At 34.9% G+C, this 25,631-nt stretch overlaps 5 protein-coding genes across 5 annotated transcripts; 4 read left to right on the top strand and 1 right to left on the bottom strand.

The window, feature by feature from the left end:
• Positions 1-1,452: 1,452 nt before the first annotated feature.
• On the bottom strand, positions 1,453-3,437 carry LOC112769308 (protein TOO MANY MOUTHS-like). The gene has a single exon (XM_025813783.2). The coding sequence runs from the start codon at positions 3,169-3,171 to the stop codon at positions 1,714-1,716; it is 1,458 nt and encodes a 485-aa protein (XP_025669568.1). The 5' UTR covers positions 3,172-3,437; the 3' UTR covers positions 1,453-1,713.
• A 700-nt stretch (positions 3,438-4,137) lies between these two features.
• Positions 4,138-5,987, top strand: LOC112769307 (SNF1-related protein kinase regulatory subunit gamma-like PV42a). The gene is made up of 2 exons (XM_025813782.2): positions 4,138-4,895; positions 5,131-5,987. The coding sequence occupies exons 1-2, from the start codon at positions 4,144-4,146 to the stop codon at positions 5,843-5,845; spliced, it is 1,467 nt and encodes a 488-aa protein (XP_025669567.2). The 5' UTR covers positions 4,138-4,143; the 3' UTR covers positions 5,846-5,987.
• A 3,880-nt stretch (positions 5,988-9,867) lies between these two features.
• On the top strand, positions 9,868-10,788 carry LOC112772528 (protein FAR1-RELATED SEQUENCE 5-like). The gene has a single exon (XM_025817498.1). The coding sequence runs from the start codon at positions 9,868-9,870 to the stop codon at positions 10,786-10,788; it is 921 nt and encodes a 306-aa protein (XP_025673283.1).
• Positions 10,789-18,891: 8,103 nt separating this feature from the next.
• On the top strand, positions 18,892-20,130 carry LOC112771757 (pseudo histidine-containing phosphotransfer protein 6-like). The gene is made up of 2 exons (XM_025816570.3): positions 18,892-19,769; positions 19,843-20,130. The coding sequence occupies exons 1-2, from the start codon at positions 19,353-19,355 to the stop codon at positions 19,900-19,902; spliced, it is 477 nt and encodes a 158-aa protein (XP_025672355.1). The 5' UTR covers positions 18,892-19,352; the 3' UTR covers positions 19,903-20,130.
• A 1,204-nt stretch (positions 20,131-21,334) lies between these two features.
• On the top strand, positions 21,335-23,340 carry LOC112771184 (protein LURP-one-related 12). Its single transcript, XM_025815832.3, has one exon. The coding sequence runs from the start codon at positions 22,485-22,487 to the stop codon at positions 23,121-23,123; it is 639 nt and encodes a 212-aa protein (XP_025671617.1). The 5' UTR covers positions 21,335-22,484; the 3' UTR covers positions 23,124-23,340.
• The last annotated feature ends 2,291 nt before the right edge of the window (positions 23,341-25,631 follow it).

Raw genomic sequence — 25,631 nt, forward strand, 5'->3', positions numbered from 1 at the left:
GAAATAAACTTTAATTTTATCCTTCAATAATATCAATTTTTTACTATACATAGTATTCAATTATTTTTTAGTCACATCTAAGTAAATTACACTTAATCACATTACTTTCATTCTAAATAAATCAATTTTTTTATAATTTTAAAGAATTTTGTTACATTAAAGACAAAAGGTATAATTTATATTTTATTATATATATATATATATATATATATATATTATTTCTTTCTTTTTCGCAAGTTTTTTTGATACATTAGAGACAAAAGATATAATTTATATTTTAATGTATATATATATATTATTTCTTTCTTTTTCGCAAATTTATATACTAGTCATTCTACAAATTCATGAAAACTGAACATCTTTAAGAGTAAAGTTATAAAAAAAATTAATTTATTTAAAATGAAAGTGATGTGATTAAGTGTAATTTACTTAGATGTGATTAAAAATAATTGAATACTATATATAGTAAAAATTGATATTATTGAAGGATAAAATTAAAATAAAATTCATTTTTATGTATCGTTTTTGTCCCCAACGTTTTCATCCTATTTAAGTCCTTAACGTTTCAAAATCGTCTCAATTTTTTTCTGCCGTCAATTCTGTTAACGGATGCCTAATGGCAGAACAACATTGAGTCAATTTTGGAACGTTGGAGATTTAAATAAGTCGATTGAAATATTAGGGACAACTTTAGAACTTATCCTAAACGTTGGGATAAAAACGATACTTTACTCAAAAATAAAGGATTACGTTAACTAAAAAGTTTGCAATTATTTGGAATACGATGAGTCTTTTAATTTCTAAAAGCCGGTGACAAGAAAAGTTCAGATGCGTGGAAGTTATCTGGTTAAAACGAAGTTTTGATTTGGTTATGTGGGTCTAGTGAAATTGGCATATTTTACTTGAGTATGATACAAAATTTCCTATTAGGTAGTACGGCTCTGACGACTCAATGATTGATGTCAGGAGAGACTAGAGTCCTAGACTCCTAATAGTTTTTGTCCTTTTAAGGCATATGCTACACTGAGCTGTTCTAAAATTCTTTCTGAGCTGTTTGCCTTGGCTTCTAGTATAGAATCATTGCAACAAAATAATTGTTATCTAAGGATTAGGATCCTGTTTTGTGTTCAATCTCTACACTTCGCTGTTTGGTATGGAAAAGGAACATCAAAATAAACAATTAACTTGGTCCTCTCTAAAAAAAAGTTTTACATATTAGGAATGCTATGGTCCTAATATTCTGCTGACTACTAAAACGAGTAATTGATGATAAATTTGTCGCTTTTTTATTTTATTATGGAAAAAGTAATGGTATAAGACATCGATATAGAGAAGCAGCATATTTTATAATGGTGTTAGGGAGCTACAAATCGAATGGTGTGAGTGTTTTCAGAAAAATCGGATGGTCTAATTTTCGTTTTATTAAAAAAATCTTTTTATACAACAGTCTGATTTGTTTCTTCCAAAATTTAAAATGTCTTCCCCATGATATTTTCTTTCCAAAATAACTCGCATGATCCGACTTGTTTATAACACAAATCAGAAAAGACTGTCTCACATCTTGGTCTAGCACCACTATATCCCATAATACAACACATCACATACATGCCTCCAATAAAACAAAAAAAATGAGGCCTCTCTTATTTACTTGCGTTTATGAATAATATTTATATTAGATTTACATACCACTACTATAAAAAGAAAAATAATAAACTAAAGAAGAGAGAGTAATACAAAGACAACTAATCGCAATGTGGTTGTAAGTGGCAGAGCAGTGTTAGCAGCATCCGATAATTGCACATTATTATTCATAGTAGTTGGCATATGCTTCTCGTTGGTTGAAAGATGCTCCACGCTCTTATCCAAACCCGGACTCGAAATCTCACACAAACTAATACCAAAATCAAAGGTGGAATCCGCACAATCAGAATCACAACAAAGCCCCGAATTGTTATAAAGCCTTAGCTTCCTTTTCATCCTCCAAATAATTTCCTTCCCAAATGGGACTTTCCCACTTAGCCTATTATCATTGAGCCTCATTTCACTAAGGTTTCTTAAATCTTTGAAGCTTTTGGGGATTGACCCATTAAGCTGGTTCCCATCAAGATGAACCACACGAAGGTTCGTTAATCTGCCTAGTGATTCTGGCACCGGACCATGCAAATTCATATTTGACATTATTAATATCATTAATCCAACCGTGCCTTCAAACACCTCATTGGGTATAATTGCTGGGCCCATTGGGTTTCCTTTCAAGATCAAGGCCTGAAGAGAAATCAGGCTTCTAAGTGAAACAGGAAATGGGCCTTGAATTCTATTGTAGCTCAAATCTAAAAGCATTAGATCTTTTAGGCCCTTGATTTTTTCCGGAATTGGGCCAACAAGCCTGTTTCGACTTAAATCCAGTTTGATAATAGAGTGGCAGTCTCCAATAGTAGCAGGGATTGGGCCCATTAGAAGGTTCTGGCTGAGGTCCAAAACATTCAGACGGGGAAGAACTAAGCCTGGTATGGGACCGGTTAGTTTGTTGCCGCTCAAATCTAACGACCTCAGACCGGAGATCCGGCCCAATGAAACCGGAATAGAACCGTTGAGATTGTTTCTGTGAAGATCGAGGACTCTCAAACGGGTGAGGTTGCCCAAGTCGTTAGGTATTGGGCCGATATGGCCGTTATCCCTGAGCACCAATGTTTGAAGAGATCGGCCCAATAGGCCCAAGAAGGAGGGAATGGGTTGGGGGTTGTAACTGAAACAACGGTAAAAGAAGAGGGTCCTGAGGTGAGGGAGGTTGGTGATGGAAGGGGAAATGGAAGAGTTGGTTGGGTCGCAGGTTGGGAAAGCGGTGTCGTCGGAGAGTGCGCCGAAGGAGAGGGAGACAACGTGGTAGACATTGTCCTTGTCGGGCATGCACTCAATGCCGTGCCAGCGGCCGCGGCACACGTCGGGGATGTCGGTGGCCCAGTGGTTTCCGGTGGCACGCATGATGTTGTAAACTGCCTCTTGTTCACGGGAATCGGTTCGAACAGCGTCTTGCTTCATGGAGAAGGCGGTTTGGGGGCCGTCTACTAGGGTTGATGGCACGGCAGAGTCAGACATGATGACTGTGTATGGCGTTGCATGTTGCAATAACAAGAACGTACACCATAGAAATAGAAGATTATGGAGCTTCATTGTGAAGATGGAGCAAGTTTTTCGTTTGAAATTTGAATAATGATGGGGGTTGGGTTAATATAGCGGCTTGCATGCATTTAATGGATGGACCCATTTAGATTTAGTATTTGTTGTTGCTGCATGTGGGGATAGTCAGCTTATTTATGTATGCTCACGAGAATAGCCGGATTTTTATTTATTAATTCGGAATTGTGAGCTGAGGGGACCGGAACACGCATTTTTGCGCATTTATTTCTATCACGGGATTTACACCCGCCACTCTTTATCACTCATCTTTGGGCCACTCTCGCATGGGCTTTACTACTAACTTTCTTAACTATACCAAAGAAGGGAAACCCAAGATCAAAATACTCAAGGAATCGATATGCATGATCAAAATACTTATCTCTCTGGCCAATGAGCTTTGGCTCTAGTGACATTTCTCTCCTCTCCTCATTTTAAGGTCTAGGATTCAAATCCTAAAGAATGCAATTGAGGATTGTGAAAATATGTGAGAAATGTGTAGATGTGTTGTGTATTTAGAATTGAGAGTTGTCCAATCTATTGGGATACCTAAAATTAAAAATTGTTCAATCCACCGACAAAAAAAAATACTTATCTCTTTGTGTTTTTCTAGTACCTCCGAGGGATTAGTAATTGGCTTTTGGCCTTATGGATAGGTAGTACAAACCAAAAAAAATATTTATGGCCTTATAGATAGGTAGTACAAACCAAAAAAAATATTTAAGAAAATATAAAGAGCCATCACAATTTAATATTTTTGATGAGAAATTAGTTATTAATATTTAAAATTTTAAATTAAAATATATTGTTAAATTTATTAAATTAAAAATTTTATTAAAAATAATAATAAAAAATAATAAATTCTCTTCTTTAAGAAATTAATATAGCCTTTTAATATAAATTCTGCAAATGGATAAACATACAAGCATATTTAATATTGAGTATGTATCCTGAAAAATGAAAGTAGAAATGGGGAATGGGGATGTTGCTCTAAGTGTCGCGGCACGGAGTGGTGTTTGTGAGTCATCAGCTGCAGATAAAGACGCTTGTAAAGAGAAGAACGTGCATGCACAATATGGCAACACGTACTGTAAAACAGGGCATACATACCCAAAGGAGAAAGAAAATAAAAAAATATTGTGTACTATCCTCATTAATAAATCGATTTTGATGCTAGCTCTGTATTTTCCAGCAATTAGTTGCAGCGGGAATAAACACTTGTTAGTTTCATTGAGAGCAAGGAAAGATATTCAAGTTGAAAAGATGAAGCAGCAATCGAAGTCCGGTGGAGGGGGAGCCAGCATGCAACGCAGCGAAAGCATGAGACTACAGGAGAGGAAGGTGAAGGATCTGATGGTCGATAAGAGGCGGCTGGTGGAGGTGCCATACACGGCGTCCCTGGCTGACACCATGAACACGCTGGTGGCAAACAGGGTGTTGGCTGTGCCAGTGGCAGCCCCGCCGGGGCAGTGGATCGGCGCGGGGGGTTCGATGATCGTGGAGTCTGACAAGCAAACAGGAGTGGTGAGAAAGCACTACATCGGGATGGTGACGATGCTTGATATAGTGGCCCACATAGCCGGCGAGGACCACTTGGATTTTGGTGGCGGCGGCGTTGAGATGACAAACGATCTCCATGAAAGGATGTCTGTCTCTGTTTCTTCCATCATAGGCCACTCTTTTGAAGGGCTTAGCCTGTGGACTCTTAATCCCTACACTAGGTATGTAACGGTGCGATAAGTGTTAGGGACAGTAATTTTTTTTATTTGTAGTCATTAAATAGCTATTAATAATAATTTTAATGGTACGAAATTTTCATCTAAAGGTATAAGATTATTCACTTTTCTTTTTGCTGATTAGATAACCAAAATTTAATAAAATTACTCTAGATTTTTTTTTTGAAAAATTATTAGATGATTTAATCTACACTATATTATTAGTATTATGTTATTGTAGCCTGTTAGATTGCATGGAAGTGTTTAGCAAAGGAGTTCATCGTGCGATGGTGCCGGTGGACAGCCAGATGGAGAGTGGATGGTCACCAGGCGGTGGCGTTGAACTGGTGGAGTCTGCTTCCGGCTACCAAATGCTGACTCAGCTGGATGTTGTTAGGTTCTTGAGAGATCACGCATCTGATGAGTTACAGGCCATTCTGGCGCGCTCTGTTCAAGACTTGGGTGCCGACACGGAACAGATCTATGCCATCACTGACCGCACTATTCTCTTGGATGCCATCAAGTGCTTAAAGTCTGCCATGTTGAACGCTGTACCTATTGTTCAATCCTCTGATGACGTCATCGCTGATGATCTCAGGCAGCTCATAAATGGGAGATTTAGGAAGCTTCTTGGGACATTCTCTGCAACTGATTTAAGGGGATGCTACATAAACACGCTCAAGTCATGGTTCGGGATAAGCGCACTTGAATTCACCCAAAACATTTCGGCCAGTCCTTTGTTCGCGGCACCGGAATCACCCATCTCATGGAAGGAGCTTGTGACTTGTCATCTTGAATCTCCTTTGTCGGAGGTGATTGACAAGGCGGTTACCAAGCATGTGCATCGAGTGTGGGTGGTGGATCAGCAGTGTTTGCTCGTTGGTGTTGTGTCTCTCACCGATGTAATTAGAGTTATAAGGCTTGCTCTCATCTCACCTCCCTCTTCACACCAATGATATATGCCACTAAATTTCAGTTCAAGATAGGTGATAGCTCTCTAAGCATGCATGTGTTTCATTTCATCATCATCATATGTAAATGGGACTAATGTTTATCCTTTTTTTTTCCCTATCAAGTTTAAATCTCTACATTTCATTACTTTTTATATTATTGAGCTAATTAACCGCATAGACTATGTACTAGCTAGCTTGTCTGGCTCTGAATGAGACAGAAAATTCGGACAGATTCTCATGAGAACAAAAGGAAAAAAAGGAAGAAGAATAATAATTAGGTGAATGCTACGTTTTTATCGTTTTTTAGCTAAGTTACTAAAATAAATAAATAAATAATATTTAATAAATTTTACATAATTTATTTTTTATTTTAAATATTTTATTTTTTATTTAAAAAAAAAGTTATACAATTTAGGAATCATAAGAAAGACATCATCTAAAGACATCATAAAACTCATCTAATAATTAATAGCAGAATTAAAAAGTTGCAAACTACTAACAATAACTTAGCGTTGGGAACACCAGCTTTATTCAATATTTATTAATGAAAAGTATATATATATATATATATATATATATAATATATATATATATATATATATATATATATATATATATATAGAGTATAGTAACCAGGAAAAAACCCAATAATGATGACCTCGGTAGTTTTGCCAATATTTGAAAATGAACACAATATAATGGAAGAATAGGATAGCTTCTAGCTAGCCATGTGTAAACCACAAACGCTTTTTATTTTTGATACGGAGAAGAGAATGTAGTAATAGTGTAATACAACACTGTGGGGAAGAGAGATGTTTTTTATATAGAAAAGTATAAGGAGTCAATGGTCTAAATGTACAATATGTACAATGGAGGTTTAGACCATTAGTATTATATTGTCCTGTCAGATTACGTTTTTGGGATGAGTGTGTTCATGACATGGTATTAGAGTTGTAGATCCGAAAGGCCAAGGGTTCGATCTTTGGTGAACTTCAAAATTATTATCCCTGGTATTCGGATGGTTATTCTGGATAGTGTGAGTGATGTTCATTTTATTCATGGACCAAAGGTTTAGCCCATTGTATACATTGTACACTTAGGCCATTGGTTCCTAGCACTACCCTTTTTATATATATGGTATCAGCAGAAAACGGAGCCTTCGTTTTGAGTTTGGAAAAAAATAAAAAAAAAATTAAAAATTTTAATCGGACGGCTCGATTTGTAATTTCAAAAATAAAAAAAAAATTAATGTTGAAATCGGACAGTCCGATTTTCATTTTGACAAATTAAAAAAAAATAAAAAATACAAATCGGACCCTCTAATTTGGTGTTTATTTTCTTCTTCAAGCAAATCGGATCATTCGATTTGTAGTTTCTTTTTTTTCAAACAAATCGGACCGTCCAATTTAAATAAAACACCATATAAAAAAATACCTAATCTTCCAATATCAATGTATTACACATGTATTTAACTAATATAAAAAAAATTAGCCAACCACAAAGCTCTAATATACTAATCTAAAAAAAACTAATTATTTAGTATTACTTAGGAACTCCTTGTATTCATCCCAGCCTTATCATTCGGAATTTCGAAGTCATACGAGGAGAAGACGAGAGAAATAAAGGCATTGTTTTTTGCAAAGGACCGAATGGAATAATGGCACGGCCAGCCACGATTTTGAACTCCACAAATTTGTTTAATATAATCATATAATAATTTCTTATATATATTAACCACATTGCAGAATTGGTGTGGTCATCCAAAAGTGTTTTTGAGTTTATCTTGAAAAGTGCTTTCTTTCAAATGCTTACGTCACTACAAAGCATGCTTCCTTTCTTTCTTTATTCTTTTGCTCTTTGCTATCCGTCCCATTATAGAACACTGAACGCACACACTTGTTATTAATAAAATTAAACTTAAATGCATACCTACAGGATTTTCACCAATAAAAAGAAATGGTGGAAACTCCCATAATTAATTACCTCTTCACATAAAATAGTATTATGGAACATTGGATGAATTAATATATTTGACTAAATATGTTTGATTAATCATTTAAAAATTTATAATGTCATATTCATATAAAGATATTATCATATGAGTATTCTTCAAAAGAAATATATTAGTCTGTCAGTAATAGTTATTATCATCATATTGTTATATATAATTAACACTTTTAGCAATATAATTAAATAGTTTGCTTACGTCAGTATACTACTCTGTACAAAGCATGCCTTTGAAGCAAGGTTTTTAATTTAATTATTTACAAATTTAAAAATGCATGCTTCCCCTTTTTTTGAATAAAGTAGACTAAAGTATACATTAACCCATGCTGTTTGGGTTTGCATATTCACTGTACGGTTTAAAATGCGCATTTTAACGCTTATATATTATTGAATGTGTGTCAGGCCAAAAAAAATTAACGACTACATGCAAGTGTGAGAATAATACACACATGAAAGTGTGCAATGCCTATACCTCCGAGTGGATGATGGTGATGACTTAATTACCGGAGATGAGTGTGAATTTTTCTTCTTAAAGTCTCCCCTTATCGCCTGATTTCATATCTCCTTTTTGTTTTCCTCTTTTCTGTGAATAAAATCATGCTCTAAAAAGCATGCATTTTCGAATATACTATAATATATATTGTGTAATAATATATACTGGCATATTCTCGCATGGGATACAGCCAAACTAATTTTAATGTAGGAAGAAGCACTAGATAGAAATTTAATTAATTAATACGTGTGGTCTTAAGTTTAGCGCTCAAAAGTGGGTGCTAAGTTTTAAGTGAGGAGTCCATTTTGTTGTTTGTGCCATCCTCAATTGAAAATGATACCCATCGTCACGTTCTGCAGTTTGTTTCCTGGTTTAAAATTGCACAAAGAGACAAATGAACAATCTCCTCGTATTTTGCCACACTCTAGAGTCTAAACGTTTTCGTCACGGCCTGTTACTCGACTAACACTTGCATTGTCTTTTAAAAATATTGTTTCTATACATAATCATGTTATAATAATGGTGAATTCTTTCAAACTTAATTATGGCAATTTTGTGGGTGATTTACTCTTGTTTATGTGTCACTGTCATAGCCATTGATCAAGTAAAGTTTTCAAAACTTTATTAATTGATTCATTGGTGATAGTAAAAGCTTTTAATGAACCTATAACATAAACATACTACATTAGCTAGTGTATATATATAATGTATAATGTATTGGAGAACATTTACAATTATAATTTCTAATCTCTAAATTTAAAAAAAAAATACCTTCCATCTCTTTCTAAAATTGAACATGCATCTTTGAGAACTAGAAATACGCATAGCATCCATAGTACCTAACCTTGTTTCGTTTTTTGGCCTTTGTTGTATGTTATACCATACATTAATCAACCCAACGTCCATTTAGCAAGCATTATATATCTTTCGAGTTACTGGAGCCGGAATTGGTACTCTGGTTCCGTCGGCTAGGCATCGCCGTTAACTGAGGAAAGGCCGAATGTTAATCTGATGTGGCTCTAGCAGAGAAATTTGTAGCTGAACTTCTGCTTGTGATGAAACTGTGGCTTGTGAAAGCTAGTTTACCATTCCCATTTTTCAGCTGCCTTCGAATTAGGTGCGGCGGATTAGGTAAGGTCACCTTCCTCCAGTAGTTCATTTTTACCCGTTCAAGCTCAACCTTTGGTTGTCATCAAGGTATGTCCGATTAAGTTTTTTTTGTTAATCGAGATTAGTTTAATTTTGATGATAGTCTATGCCTTTTGAACGGTTCTCTATTTAGGGTGTTGGGTTGCTATTCTCGAATTTGAAAATTAAGTCACATTATCCAGTTTTGTGCTGTGGCTAGGTTTGGAGCATTGAAATTAAAACCTTATACTAGAGTCATAAACAATTGGGTTAGTTTAATTGGGTTTGGTTCTGGTAATTTTACATGCAGCTTAGGTTAGCTTCCTGTAGTTGCTGCCATTGGTTCTGTTTATTCACATTTTTTGTCACCAACCTAGATTTTGGCAGGAATAAAATTATGTCCACAAACAAAGATGATGTTAAGAATGATTCTGATAATGATTTGGGTGATGATTTTGATTATCAACCGAATGCAGAAGATGATGCTGAAGATGACGATGTGGATTCGCTGGATTCTACTAGCAAGAGTGAACAAGATTGTGGTGTAAAAAGAATAGCGAATTTAATGGTGGATGATATATTAAACCTGGAGTTTATGACAGAGGATGAGGCTTGCCAATTTTATAACGCTTACGCTTGTTGGCATGGATTTGTAATGAGGAAGGTTGACATCATTAGGGATAATGAAGGTAGAATCATTTGCAGGCAACTTGTTTGCAATAAGAAAGGCTGGAGGAATATGAGGTATCTTGATATGGATGATAGATCAAGGGAGGCAAGGTCACTCACGCGAACCAAGTGTCTAGCTCAGCTTAGGATAAAGCTTGACTACGGCTGCGAAAGTTGGAAGGTATCATGTTTTCTGGAATCTCACAACCACGATCTGACGCCCCCCCAATTTGCGCATCTCGTTCCGGCCAATCGTCGTCTCACTGTTACTGATAAAGTCCAAGTGAAAAATCTTTATAATTTTGGTGTCAATATGTGCCATATTATGGGATATATTGCATTCCAGAAGGGTGGATATCGTCATGATGGCTTCACATGTAAAGATTTGTACAACCACATTGATCGCTATCATAGATCAAAAGTAAAAAACGAGGATACTAATGTGGAAATAAACTATTTGATTGGCAAGTCAAACAACAATCTGCTGTTCTTTGGGAAGTATACGTTCACTAGTGACGAAAGGCTCGAGCATATTTTTTGGGCAGATAGACAATCAATTGTCGACTATCACTGCTTTGGAGATATTGTTGCCTTTGATTCAACGTACAAGAAGAATAAATACAACAAACCTTTGGTTATTTTCTCCTGATGCAATCATCATTGCCAGACTGTTATCTTTGGCTCCGGCCTACTGTCCGACAAAACCACAGACACATATAAGTGATTGTTGGAAACGTTTGTTGAAGCGATGGGTGGAAAAAAATCCTAAAGCAGTAATAACTGATGGAGACTTTGCCATTCGAGATGCAATCAAGAATGTTCTTCCTGATGCGACCCATCGGTCTTATATATGATAACAACGACTGTAGAGATTTTGATCGGAGATGGGCAGCCATTTTGGATAAGCACAACCTTGTTGGGAGTACCTGGATAGAAAAGACATACGAAACTCGTGTGATGTGGTCCCATTGTTTCCTACAAGATAAGTTTTTCGGGTACATAAGGACAACGTCACAGTGTGAAGATATAAACTCTCTCATAAGATTTTATGTTAATCGCAAGAATACCCCCAGAAAATTCATGTATAACATGGATAGGGCCTTAAAGGAGTATAGAAACAATGAATTAATAGCTGCCTTTAAGTCTCAGTGCTCTGAGCCAGTGATGATTACCTCATTGGAGGTATATGAAAGATCTGCATCATGTTATTTCACTCGCAACATTTTTAAGGAAATTCGTAATGAGATTTAGAGGGCATGGGCTTTAAATATCAAGGTACTAAGCACAACCTTGAACAAGGTTGAGTTCAGTGTGATTGCTCTTGGAGACCCGGCCAAAGATCGACGGGTGGAAGTCGATAAAAGTAAGAATCTGTTCTCGTGCTCGTTAGCTGTATGAATCACATAGTATTCCATGTAGTCACATTTTCTGTGCCATGAAGTTCGAAAACATATTTGAGTTTTCAGAGTCGTTGATCTATAAAAGATGGACAAATAATGCAAAGAACGATTTTATTAGCACAGAAATGCCTGTAAATGATGACGTCGAAAGGATCTTAAAGTTTCGAGTTGGTGCATTGGCATCGCATTGCAACAAGCTGTGTGATATTGCTTGCAAGGACCTTGCAGACTTTGACGAAGTTCAATCTGAACTTGTGAAGTTAGTTATCCGCTTACAGTCACACAAACAAGGCAAGTCAACTCCTAATCCGAACGTGGAAGGCATCAACGATCCCTTTGTTGTCAAATGTAAAGGAGCCCCTTCGAAGAGGTTTTCTTGGAGGAAGAAGAGATCATGCTCTAATTGCCACAAGTACGATCATTACTACAAGCGCTGTCCAGATCTGATGCAGCATATTGTGCAAGGTAACCCTTGCGAGCGATCGGACGGCAATGCATCAGCCAAGGACTCAGGTTTTAGTCAAGAAATGTTTTCTAATTCTTCGAGGTCATTTTCAGTTAAGTCCGAAGACCTTTCACGACCTAAGACCAAGGTACGATTTGTTTACACTAACTAATATGATGCTGGTGAAAACTTTTTCGTTGGGTGTCTCTTTCAAAAGCATTAAACTATGTGAATGTATACCTCTGTGTGTGCAACCTTTTAAAAAGGGTAGTCAAGGAAATTTATGGCCACGGGTATGAGGAACCGGAAGGGTAACGACAACACCTTTAATGAGGTAATTTTTCTGAATCTCATCCTTTAATTTTTGTCACATGAATTGGGTAAATTAATGAAGATCGTCTTCTTTAAAAAAAAAACAAACAATCAAGCCTCCATGAAAGCAGTGAATCCATTGATTTCACGTCCATGAATGATTTTTTCAACAAAAACTTCTACTCGGTAAAGCAGGTGCGTTGCGTTAAACTCCTTTTAATCACTTTGCGATGAATGACCATTATGCTTTTATGCATGATTATGGTTTATGTTTCGCGATAATCATGTCATTATCAGGTGAAGGACTCACACCAGGAGAAAGGACATTTATTCACAAACTATGAATGCGATAATCATGTCATGAATGAAAAATGTGACACAACACATGTGCAGCACGATGTCGAAGATTTGTTACCGTCGTGATGCCTTGTGGAAACAAACAAGGATTGTACATGGCATTGTTCGCGTCGATGCATAAAATATGCTGATCAATTGGAAGATTTCGTCTTCAGAATTTAGTGCATTACAAATTTTACTTTTATATGCATGATTTAATATATTTCAGAATTTTGGGTCAAAATGCATGATTTATTCTGATTAATTGGCCGCAAGAAGTAATGCCTATGTATTTACCATTGTAATTACAAGACTTCTGGTATGGAATCCAACAACACAATGCTCTAGAGAAATTTCTGACCCTCACTGGGACCACGGTAGATCATATTTTTCAACTTATGGTTTCGGTTATGTCCCAAATATAGATGTATACAACATCATACATATGTGCAAAAGGGACATAGCTGATGCGTACGTTTTTATCTTTAGATATTATTCAAGGCATTCTACATGATTTCACTGTGTTAATTGTCTCTCTGGTGTCGAAAAAATTGACCCTAACTCTGTTTTTCATAATGGTCATACATATTGGATTACTGGTACAAGAGATAGTTATGCTACACCCAAGTCTGTTTTATGTTACAGTGTCGAACATGAATCTTTTAGCGAGATGTCTATTCCAGTAGGTGCAATATATACCGTTCACAATTTACTAACCCACAACGACAAACTTGCACTCCTCGCTCATACACACAATGAATTTGGTTATGTCACATCAATTTGGCACTTGAACGAGGACGCTGGTGGAAAAAAAATATTAGAGCAATACTACAAGTTTGGGAGTCAAAGCATCAGAGAAAATCTCATACTATTCGTGGATGATAACCTAATTCTGTTGGTTAACAATTCAAAGGAAAGAGAGTTACTCATCAATTCCAGGTACAGAGAGCTTGTGTTGACAGAATATGACATTAAACATGGCATAAGAAATCTATTAGTGAGGAGAGCATGGCAAACCCCAAGAACGCCACACCCAATAACAGTTAGGTCTACACTCAAGTATTTTGAAGAGATGTTTCCGTTTTAGAAATAATTCACAGTTAAATCTAGTCCGACTTAATGTATTATGAAACTTTGTTGAACGTCTATGTTAAGTATTCTGGTTGGACATCTTTGTGGTTGTGTTTTCGATATCTTATTTCGTAACTTATTTGTTAAACTATTCGTAACTTCTAATTCTAAGTGTCATTATCTAATTTTAACTTTTATTTTATTCTATGTTTTACATTGGTTTAAGGTCCGCATAAGTAAGGGAAATGTTTACATAACAACTTCATTCTATATAGCTTTATATGTTTTGTAGTGTTCTTCATCTATAAGCATTTTTACAATAGCGTTATTCTATTTCTAACCACCCAACTATATAGATTAGGGAACAAATATCAAGTTAACATAGACAAACTGTGTATCAAACTCAACTTAGCACCAAACAATTAAGGAGAATATTCTACCCACCAATAGTAGACTATTCAAATGAAAAATGAACCGTGTAAATGGCTGCAATTAGTATAGACATATACATAAATGGATATAATAGTTACCTGGAGCAACACATTGTACATGGTTGGACTTAAGATTAAAAAAGGAGTACGGCTTAACCCGCTTCATGCCACTTGTTGAATTATCCACTCTTGTACACATATTTTTTTGGGAAGTTGGCCCACTTTACTTGTTGGCCCTATTTACTTCTAAAATGACATGAACTACAAAAAATGAAAGTTTTTTCAGGTTAGTTCACCGAGCCCAATCCCAAGCAGAACAAACAGATTAATTATTTCCTTAATTAAAGTAAGAAACACTGGGGGGGAGAAATATTGAATATCAACTCCTCTACTATCTTATACCTTAGTTCCAGACAAGAACTGAACGGGCATGATGATGAATCGACACTGTTGAAATAATTTATCTTAATATGCAACAAAATTTGACTTATACCTTACTACGTAACATGATTCCACCAAAAACGACAACATAAAAATGAGCAATTAAGAAACTACTTGACATAAGTAAAAAAGAAACTTACATGATGTCCACTGGTTTCATGCCAACAATTGTCGGTACCACGAATGTGTTGTACGTTGACACAACCTAATCTTTATATAGTAACACCTGCAATAACCCATACACTCATTGAAGGTTACTATATCGGAAGTAAAACAAATCGTTGAAATGTTTGGTGATATACTAGTGTAATGAAGACCACGTATCTGGCGTCAATTATTTATTGTGGTGGCTGGATTATTTCTGTCATGAGAATCACCTAGTAATCTATCAATTTTATCAAATTTTCTTCTTGTGACTCTTATAGAATTGCCAAACATGACTTATTACATGATTGCAATGTTAAGCATTTATATCAATAAAAAATGTTGTTATTTTCTGATTTTTGGACGAGTTACTACAACACAATAGCCTTTATATGTTATTGAAATTACAAAGGAACTTGGATAGCTAACTCATAACTAACAAAAATATATACCATAAGACATATATGTATCTATAGGTAAAACAAGAACATGTTACTACATACATAATCAAATTCCAACCATCTTGCCTATATCAATGAAAGTTTATGTCACGAAACGGCATCAACAATTTCTCTTTTAAAATTTTCAATCAATTTTGTGTTAAAATTCTAAAAAAAAATTCACAAATTACCATAGATAACGTAATTGTCTCGAACTATCTCCAAACAAAGAGAATCACATAACCTTGCAGCAATTTAACAATGATATCATGCTCTTGTCTTTGACAAACAGAACAAAGAAGAAAATTGTTGTTATGTTTCTGAACCTATTAGAGGTGTTTGTGGTTCTGGTTTTTATCTAATCATTAGACTTTGTTGATGAAGCCTCCTTCTCTCTTGCAGCTGCTTCTCTATTCTTCTTCTTCAACTCTGTTTTTCTACTTTTTTTGTTCAACAGTTTCTCTAGGTTTACTATTCTTTTCTCTACATGAGCAATCAAGTTCTCTAGTCCCAAATGTTCTTCAACAACATTCAACTTGCCGTCACCCAGTGTCCTTGTTGGCTCCACTGCTCTGACTCTTACAATGTGGTTATCAACCCAGACAAAGAATTTGCAATGTGGTTGTGTCACATAAATCGAATAGAACACAATGAATGTATGCTGGTACAAAATACTACAATTCAATCTAATACACATATATCACTGTAATTACCCGTAGACTCTAAATCTAAAAAATTCTTTCTAACTTTTAAACTATTTTTTATGTCAGATCAGGTTCGATGTCAAAATCAATTTATTAATCTAGGTAGATCTATTTCCAATAAATCAACTTTTTTTTTAATTCTCAATCATTCTTCAAAAGTAACCAGCTCCAATATCAAATTATATACAAAATCAACCCAATTCAACAGCAAACCACTTATGAAATCAAATCATTTTTATATCCAATTGTCATGCCATTCCCAACAATTCAAAATTACAACCACAACAACTTGAGTCCGGAAAAATCACCAAAATCTAGAGTCTAAACCTCCATTTCAAAAATTCAAAATTTAATCCAATTTCAGCATAAACTTAGTATGCATACATGAAGAATTGTGTGCTTACCTTTAACAATGGACATCCAAAAATTATCCTATTCGGGTGGATGTTTGTCTTCGACATGTAACAGAAGGCATATTTTTCACAGAAGCATTTTGGAGTCACACCATCTTTTACATCCCCAGGTTGCAGCAAACATGAGGTTGCATATCCAGCTTTGAGTTCGTGTTGTCTGCCGTCTCCACCTTTGCTTCGTCTCGTGTTTGAGGAGCATGCATCACTGGCCATCAATCTAATTAACATTTAACACCACCATAAACAACTATGATCAACTACTGCATTCGAAATTAAAACAATCTTCTTCCATGACCAGTGATTAAAAAAAGTGAGTAACAGAACAAATAACGGAAGATTGGTAGTGAAATTCAAAAAAATACAAACGCATGAGCAAGAAGAAGACGCAGTAAGCCTTACAAGGGTCTTTGGATAGGGTTTCATATTCCGGTCGCCGGTTCCTGATCGGGGAGTGGACAAGTTACGGTCTTCGAGGGATTCGAAAAAACTTAACCCTGCCGGTGAGTCACCGAAAAAAAGCAACGCATGAGCTACAAGAAGAACCAGTGGGCAGGGCATTCGAGGTTTTCGGATGAACTTATCCCAGCCGATGAGTCACCAAAAAATAAAAAATGCATTACATAGAAGAAGAAACAGTGGGGCTTACAAGGGTGTTTTGAGAGGATTTTACAGTGGGTCACCACTAGAAGAAGAAGCAATAGGCAACGTCTTCGCTTTCGGGTCAGCTTAACCCTGCTGGTGAGTCACCGAAGCATACAGACGCATGGGGTAGAGGAAGAAGCAGTGGGCCTTCCAACGAGGGTTTGACTTTGACAAATTAGGAATAAAGCTTCTTAATTTCGAAATATTTGGTAAAATTTAACTATTTGCACATTGTACCTGGAGTACATATACGTTATGTAGAATAATGTACATAACATAGAATACAATGTAGTGTGAAAACATTTAATGACTCAATTAATAAAGCTTTAATTTAAAAACTTTTCTTAATCAATGGATGTAATGGGTGACACCTAAGTAAGGATAAATCACCCACAAAATTACTATGGATTTGAAAGAATTCACCTATAATAATATTTGTAAAAAGAAGAATGATAATAATAAAGAAATATTTTAGGTTCATGCTTTCGTGCGTGCAGAATGTTTTTGTTACAAGAGCATGTTGATAGTTAATTATGATAAAATGAGATTACACTCAACTCTAAAACTAAATAGCGACAATGGGAACATGAAAAAAGTTATTTCCTCACTCAAGGTTTGTTTAAGAATTACCCTTATATATTACCACAACCAGACTTCAATGCAGCATCAGAGTGAGTCCACAGAGATGTTGGTTCGAGGGTTTCTTTACCTTACCTATTTACTTTAATTTCCCCGAGAAAGTGAAAAGTTGACAGAAGACAGAGTAAAAAAATGGGGACTGAAAGATAAGAGAAAGGTGAATAAGGGAATGCATTCGGTTGCCATAGCATACCCTAATAGAGTACTATATACTATACTATATGATATGAAATAGTTAGCTAAAAAGGAAGAAGTCAGGATATTTTAGAAAGAAAGATTTAAATTAGCTAGCATGCCTGCTTTTTTAAAACACATGTTTAGATTATTATTAGTAAAATTATTTAATAAATACATAGGAAGCCACTCAAATAAAGATTAATAAAACGTCTTTTTTTTAAATATATTTTTTAATAATTAAAATTTAATACATATAACTGATTAAATCGTGTTATTTTTGTTAAAATTTGATCAAACAAATTAATTTAGCTAAAAAATCGATGAATTAGATGTTAAACTTATCTAAATTAATATTTTTTATAAAAATAACTATAATATTCTAATTATAAAAAATAATTAAAATACTCTTATTATATATATTTTGAGAACCCTAATAATTTTTTTCTCTATGTGCCGTCAAGTAATTAAGATTTAGAATTTTCAATATATATATATATAAATATATATATATATATATATAATGAGTATTGTCGTAATTTTTTATATGGGTATTGTAGTTATTTTTTATAAAAAAAAATTAGATTAGATTAAACTTTAGTTCATCAATTTTGTTGTCAAATTAGTTTGTCTAATTTAATTATAACATAAATAATACAGTTAAATCGATTACACATTAAATTTTAATTGTTAAAAAATATTTTTAAAAAAAGACATTTTAATTGTTTTTATCTAAGTAACTCTCATAAATATATTAAAAACTAAATTATATATCTTTTATAAAAAAATTGTAATTAATAACTTTATTTTGTGTCATAAAACTGAATATTAGTTAAACTCTGAGAATATTAAGGTCAAATTTCAATTTTAGAAAAGAAATTTACATTATTAACAAAGATTAATTAATCAAATCTTTTTTAATTTGTGGACTATGTTGGTTGACAAATTAACTGAGGTTATTACATTTGTATCAGTACAATATATATATATATATATACACACCAATAAAAAGGACTAAAGGGAAACATAGCTTAATTAAGATGGTAAATTCTTCGCATAAAAGAAACCACTTTTAATTCAAATGACGTAGTATTGACATACTCACCTAAAATTCGCTGATTGAAATATTATTTGTAACTTAAAAAAGAATCACCTTTGCTACGAAATGTTATTGTAAGAGAGTTGTATATCTCATGGATTAAACTGCGTGGCTATACAAATAGCATTTTTGGAAAGTATATGAAGGGGAAAGTGTGAACAGTGGAAAAGGGGGCGAGGGGTGACTGACAAGTTACCGGGTGGAAGGAGTTGTCGGGGACGGGGGTGAGGAAGGTGGAAAGGAGAGGCGCACGCGAAGTGACCGGGAACGGGAGGAAAAGGTGATGACCTGGCCTGGGGGTATGTAGTAGGTCTCTCTAGCATGGTCCGGTAGATACCCCACATTGATCTCGGTATTCCCCCTTCAATTTGCACGCCTTCCATTCATGCACAAGAGGAACCCTTCCCTTTCCTTTTGGAATATATAGCATGCTCCCCCGTGAATATTAGAGGCCAAAACAAAAGACAAGAAAAGGAAGTTGTAATTAATTAAGAGCGAGTCAAAACGGGTGTGCCAGTGTGGATGCTTGGTCTGGGTGCGGACCTCTTGTGGGCCGACATGAACCGCCTACTGGGCTTCCTCTTCCACCAGGGAGTGCTGGACGAGCACTTCTTGCAGCTTCACCACCTCCAGGACGAGTCCTCCCCAAGCTTCGTCTCCGAGGTGCTCAACATCTACTTCCACGAGTCTGAGAAGCTTCTCAACAATCTCAGATCATTGCTCATGGATAGGGACTTCTCCGACTACAACAAAATGGGAATCCATTTGAATCAATTCATGGGAAGCAGCTCCAGCATTGGCGCCAAGAGACTCACCACTGTCTGCCTTGCCTTTCGTGCTGCTACTCAACACAGTAACCGTCCTGGATGCCTTCGAGCCTTGGAGATGCTGGAACATGAATATTGCTATCTCAAGAACAAACTGCATGAACTATTCCAAGTAATTCAACTACTCTTCATTATTACATTATTCATTATTACATCATCGTCATCATAATATAATGTTTGTGCAGATAGAGCAGCAACGTGCTTTGGCAGCAGCAGCCAGATACCCACTGCAGAATAACCAATAAAAAAAAATCCATCTCCATCTGCATGGATTAATTGTTTTAATATATTCCTAATTAAACTAGCGGGGTCATCGCCATTTTGAATTCTAATATATTAATTAATGTAAATATATAGAAGCCAGCGCTCATGCATGCTCGCTTGCGCTCTTCTAATTAAGTCTCTATTTCATTCAATATAATCTTCTTTCCAAGAGAACTGCATGCCTGGGCATGGAACTCAGATTAACTATATACTCTTGTTAATATCTTCTTAATCACTTCCACGATTTTAAAGCTAAGCTTTATGTTTCCTAATTCCATTAACTAAAAGAGAAACGCACCTAGGAAAAAAGAATGAACTCGCTTGAAAATATTAGAATAGAAACAGTTATAAAGTTTGGCTCTGACTAAACCTTGCACAACAAGTCAGAAACATATATACATTGTTTATAAGGCTGCGAGGTTGTTTTTAAGAATGGGACAGGACAACACACAAATGGATAGAGACATAAAATTTTGTGTTCTTGTATTCTGTTTGGTGATAAACTAGAATAAATTATGAAAATTCAATTTATTCTTATTTTTTTCATTCAAAAAATTTGAGATGAAAAATATAACAATAAAAAATATAATTATGAAAAATTAATAAGAATAATGAAAAAAATAAAAAATAAGTTGTGTCTCTTGTTAGTATCTCCGCTGTCACGATGGACACAAAATACACTAATTCAGTGTTTTTGGACACATTGTCTCTGTTCATATCTTTTCTGTCAAATACAATTTTGTGTCTCAGTATCCTATCACCGTAAACAAACGCAGCCTAATTTTACGTATTTACGAAGAAAATAACGTATAAACAAGGAAAAAGGCTTTTTGGCACCCAACAATGACCCAATAGGAAGTAGAAGTAGGCCCATCTTTCACCAACTACTCCGCGTCTGGATTAAATCGCACATCTTATTTGGGTTCTGACTCTTTGGCACTTGCAGAGTTACCCCACCCAACCTTGCCAAAAACCATCATGGATGTATACCAAAAACAGAAAATCATTCTCGATAAACCAACATTCAACACTTAATCAGGCCCTAAACAGTAATATCTATTGATGTGTCAAAACAACCTTCACAACTTAATGAAACATCTAGAATACTGAATACCACATAGCACTATTATTATCCTTTGAAGCGGACCAATGACATGTTCTCAATTAATTGAAATACAAAAGTTGGGTTATTCTGTCTTGTAAGGTAAGTTGGTGAAGAGATTGATCTCCGGAGCCAGCATGGGCGGTGAGGGTGGGTCAACATAAAAAATAAATAAATAAATAAATAATCAAAGTCCGTTATCTACTCTATCCACACCAATATTATTATTGACTAATTTATCCTCAACCCCAAGTAGGCAAGTACAAGTAAACTATAACAATGCACTCAAGTCAAAGATTGAATTCATTATTATATTACTTAAACTAGAAGCTACTTTTCTTATCTCTCCTTATTATCATCAAACTTTTTTCAATTAGACGTATATTTGCAGATGGGATTCTCGCGCGTTATATAGTTGTTGGAGTTGAACGAAAGATCATGAGATAGTGACACGTCTGGTCAATTTGTGAGGTATGGACTGTATGGTGGTAGGAAATTGATGACCTCTCCACATTTCGTGGTTTTTGACTTTTGCAAGTTTAATTTTTGTAGCCATACATATACAAGGAGCCATATTCCATGATGGTATATACTACTGTAGCCTCTATATATGTATGGAAGCATTTGAATTTGATTGGGACGGTACGGTACGGTGGGGTCTAAATATATGGGCAGAGTCTGGCATGCAATCATGCATACAATAATCATCTATTCCCCCTTCCACTCCATTCCAGTTGCTCTCACTCATAATTTGATGATTTGGTTTAGTTTTGGAAAGTATGCGTTATTATTAGACAAATTCTGGGATGGGAGAATGGAGCCAAAAGAAAAATAAATTGGGATATTTAATTTGTGGAGGAGATGGAGCAAGTGGCAGCGAAACCAAATCTGAACTCTGCCACACCCTGCAAACTTATATATTCCAAGTCATCCATCCATAACCACACATGTATTTCACTAGTCATGAATAAGCCAAGTCTTTGAAGGAAAGTGATTGGCTATAACGTGTAGAAACTTTCGGCACAGATTTGAAAATTTAAAAAATAAAGTACAAATAAATTATTATTTGTATCTGGATCAAACTCTTAACCTTTTGGATCTAGAGTTTTAATATTATATCATAATACCACTCATTCTAAAAATTTTAACTGATAAAAAAAAGTAACACTAATAATTATATTTCTAATACTCCATAAACTTTCATCTTGGCTCCCCGTACTTTCTCTTATTACATGAATATATTTGTCCATCCATAGAGTCACATCAGGTCCCTAGATATTTTAATTTTAAATTGTTGGTGTAGAAAGTAGAAACTATATATGATACCCCACAGGCCAGGTGAGACACACTGAAACCGCCATCTAATACACTCTGAATCTGTTCCTCCTCCCTTTACTTTCTTCCACATTATCAGTATAATATCAAGCTATCTAATTGCTCTCATCTCTCCAACTAACAATAATGAGCCACGTCGTCTTGAAGGAAGACACAGACACGGAGACGGAGACGCAGCTGACGGTGCTGAAGACGTCTCTGTTTTTCGCGGGAGATGGCTTCACCGTCTACGATTGCAAGGGTCAACTAGTCTTCCGCGTTGACTCTTACGGACCCGACGCCCGCGACAGAGACGAGCTCGTTCTTATGGATGCAAACGGCCGTTGTCTCCTCACAGTTCGCCGCAAGAGGCCCAGTCTGCATCAACGGTGGGAAGGATTCAAAGGGGAGAGAAGGGAGGGGGACAAGCCCATCTTCAGCGTGAAGAGATCATCCATCATCGGACGCTCAAGCGTCACGGTGGAGGTCTACGATAACCCAGGTGAGGATTACCACATCGAGGGATGCTTCTCCCACCGCTCCTGCACCGTCTTCAACGCTTCCAAGGAACCAGTTGCCGAGATCAGACGCAAGGTGGACCCCACCACAAGCGTTATGCTTGGCAAGGAAGTCTTCTCCCTCTGCGTCAAACCTCCTTTTGATTCCGCTTTCGCCATGGCCTTTGTTCTCGTTCTCGATCAGATCAACGGCGACGATCACGACCTTCTTAACACTGCTCCGGCCGACCAACCTGCTGTGCACCCTCTCCCTCAACACCAGCATTAATTAATTGCTCCATCTTTCTTTATTAATTACTTAACCAGACATTAATCGTCCTTTAATTTGGGTGTCACCCTCCAAGGGAACCTCTGCCCCGTCTTTTATGCTCCATCCCCTGCATTCTAAGATTAATAATAATAACGTCTCTCTTTTATGTGCTTCCGTAAATTTTATATTATTATCATTCATAATATATAAATATCAGCGATGAGTTGCAACGAAACCTTTTGTTTATTTGTGGTTAATTAATTCAAGTCTCAGATTTGCGTTGCTAGCTGAAGAATTCAATTTGTTCACAATATTCGACGTATTCTATGGTCTTCTGGATACGTCATGGCTATGTAGCTATGGTGCCATTGCTACTTCGCTTTCAAAATGTTGATGTTTCTGAAAAAACAGAAGAGTAAAATCAACATGTATAATCTTGAGAAACCATGTTGATGATGCACATTTCATGTTTTAATATTTTAATTAAGACCATCGTTATTGAACCTTTTCCATTCATATATACTAATCATAATTACTAACCTTGTACTTTCCTCTAGATTTTTGGTGTTGATATAAGGTCATTGGTAACAAGATAAGCTAAGATCCCAGCTAGTTCCTAGTCTTTAGTCTTTCACTATTTGCAACGGAATAAGGTTGATGTACGCACTATTGACTATATACACATTCAAATATTCAAAACGGTGTCGACCTCACATCTGGAGCTTCAAATATTCTCTTGATGAGTTGTACTTCCGTCTCTCGTATTGCCATTTTTATGATCCACAGATTCCATGAATAAATTCTACAGAGACTATATGATTGCGTCCCACACCGTTTTGACCTCAAACAATCAATAAGGAATAGCTTGGTCATACTAATATATGTGGCCAAGAGTAAGGAATAACAGCCAATATAAAGATACTAGCTAGGACAACACCGGGAAGCAAAAAAAAAAAAAAAAAGAGCAACAAAAGAAAAAGTGGAAATTAAAAAAAGATGTGGAAAAGCTTTTTCACATGCATCAACCGTTGTTGCTGGCTCAATCAACTTAACTCGAATAATGAGAAAGCGTATTAGAATTTATTATTTTTAGTTATTAATTAGTTATTAATATTTAAAAATGTGAGTTTAAATATGTTATTAAATTATTAAACTAAAGAAATTGAGTTATGACTAAAAATAATAACAAATAAACAATAAAATTTTAATAATTTTTTAACATTTTTTTAAATAAAATAACGTGGGACCAAATTATAGCGACAAAATAGAGAAAAAAAATGATAATATCTTCTGAGTTCTGACAGCATGAACTAAATTACGACGGAATCGGATTCCACATTGCAAATCCTCATAAGCTGGGTGGACACTAAAAAATATTTAGCAATGTCTACAAATTAAAGCTCGGTTTTTAATTGTCGTATTTTACCTTTCTATCGCGTCTAAATCATTGTCGTCGGTCACATAGATTATAATATAGCGATTAGGTTGAGCATTAGTTGGCAAATCTATCTTCATTTTGATTTTGACAGTTACCCGAATTCAACATCATATATATTGAATTTTTAATACTTACTCGTCATCATATTCATAAATGTTTCATATTCATGCAACAAAATTAGTTAAAGTTTATTCATAAAAAAAATAAAAAATTAAAGCTTATCAGCACTTTATCTATGTTAAAGAGTTTAGTTGAACCTTTCACTTTTGTCGTGTGCATATAATTTATTTATTTGAATGGTCATATAGAATTGATTTCGATTTGGCTTATTTTAGCACTACCTAGCTACAAAGTAGAAGCACTAGACAGAAACCCTAAAGAAGATTAATTGGGGACAATAACGAAGACCAACTTAAGGTTTATATATTAAGGGTAGTTAATATAACTAGAACGTGACCCGTACAGGGAGATAGATTATTTATACTATATAGTGTATTTTAATAAATGTTATATTAAAAATATTTTAAAGAACATATTATAAATAGATTTTAAATTTATTTATTTTTAAAAAAGACATAGACTATTTATATTAGAATTATACAAAATTGCATTTTTTTAATTTATATTAATTGTTACACTTTGTCTTTTCTTGTGTTTTTTTTTTTGTTTGTAAATAATTAAAAAATGAATGAATGAGACTGAAAAACATATAAAAATGTTATATTAATTTTAAAAATTTTTTGACAATTAGTATGAGAGATTAAAAAATGAAGAGTAGTAAGAGTCTTGATATGTATAAGTTGCAAAATTTGAATATAACTGAAATTTTTTATAGTTATTATTATTATGACACTTTTAATGTATGGTTATTGCATTTAATTAGTACTTGATGTTTCAATTGAATAACAATAAATAAGAGTTTTTGTTTTAATTTTTTTAAAATATTTTTCTAAATAGTAATTGGTTGATTTTTATTTTTTGCTAAGTCATTAGAATTGCTGATGTATCATTATTAGCAAAGAAACTCATGTCTTGTGTTTGTAGGACAAGAATTTTAATAATGTGAACACTTATTTATTAAAAAAAAA

Source organism: Arachis hypogaea, chromosome 18 (genome assembly GCF_003086295.3).
Source record: "Arachis hypogaea cultivar Tifrunner chromosome 18, arahy.Tifrunner.gnm2.J5K5, whole genome shotgun sequence".
NCBI lineage: Eukaryota > Viridiplantae > Streptophyta > Magnoliopsida > Fabales > Fabaceae > Arachis > Arachis hypogaea.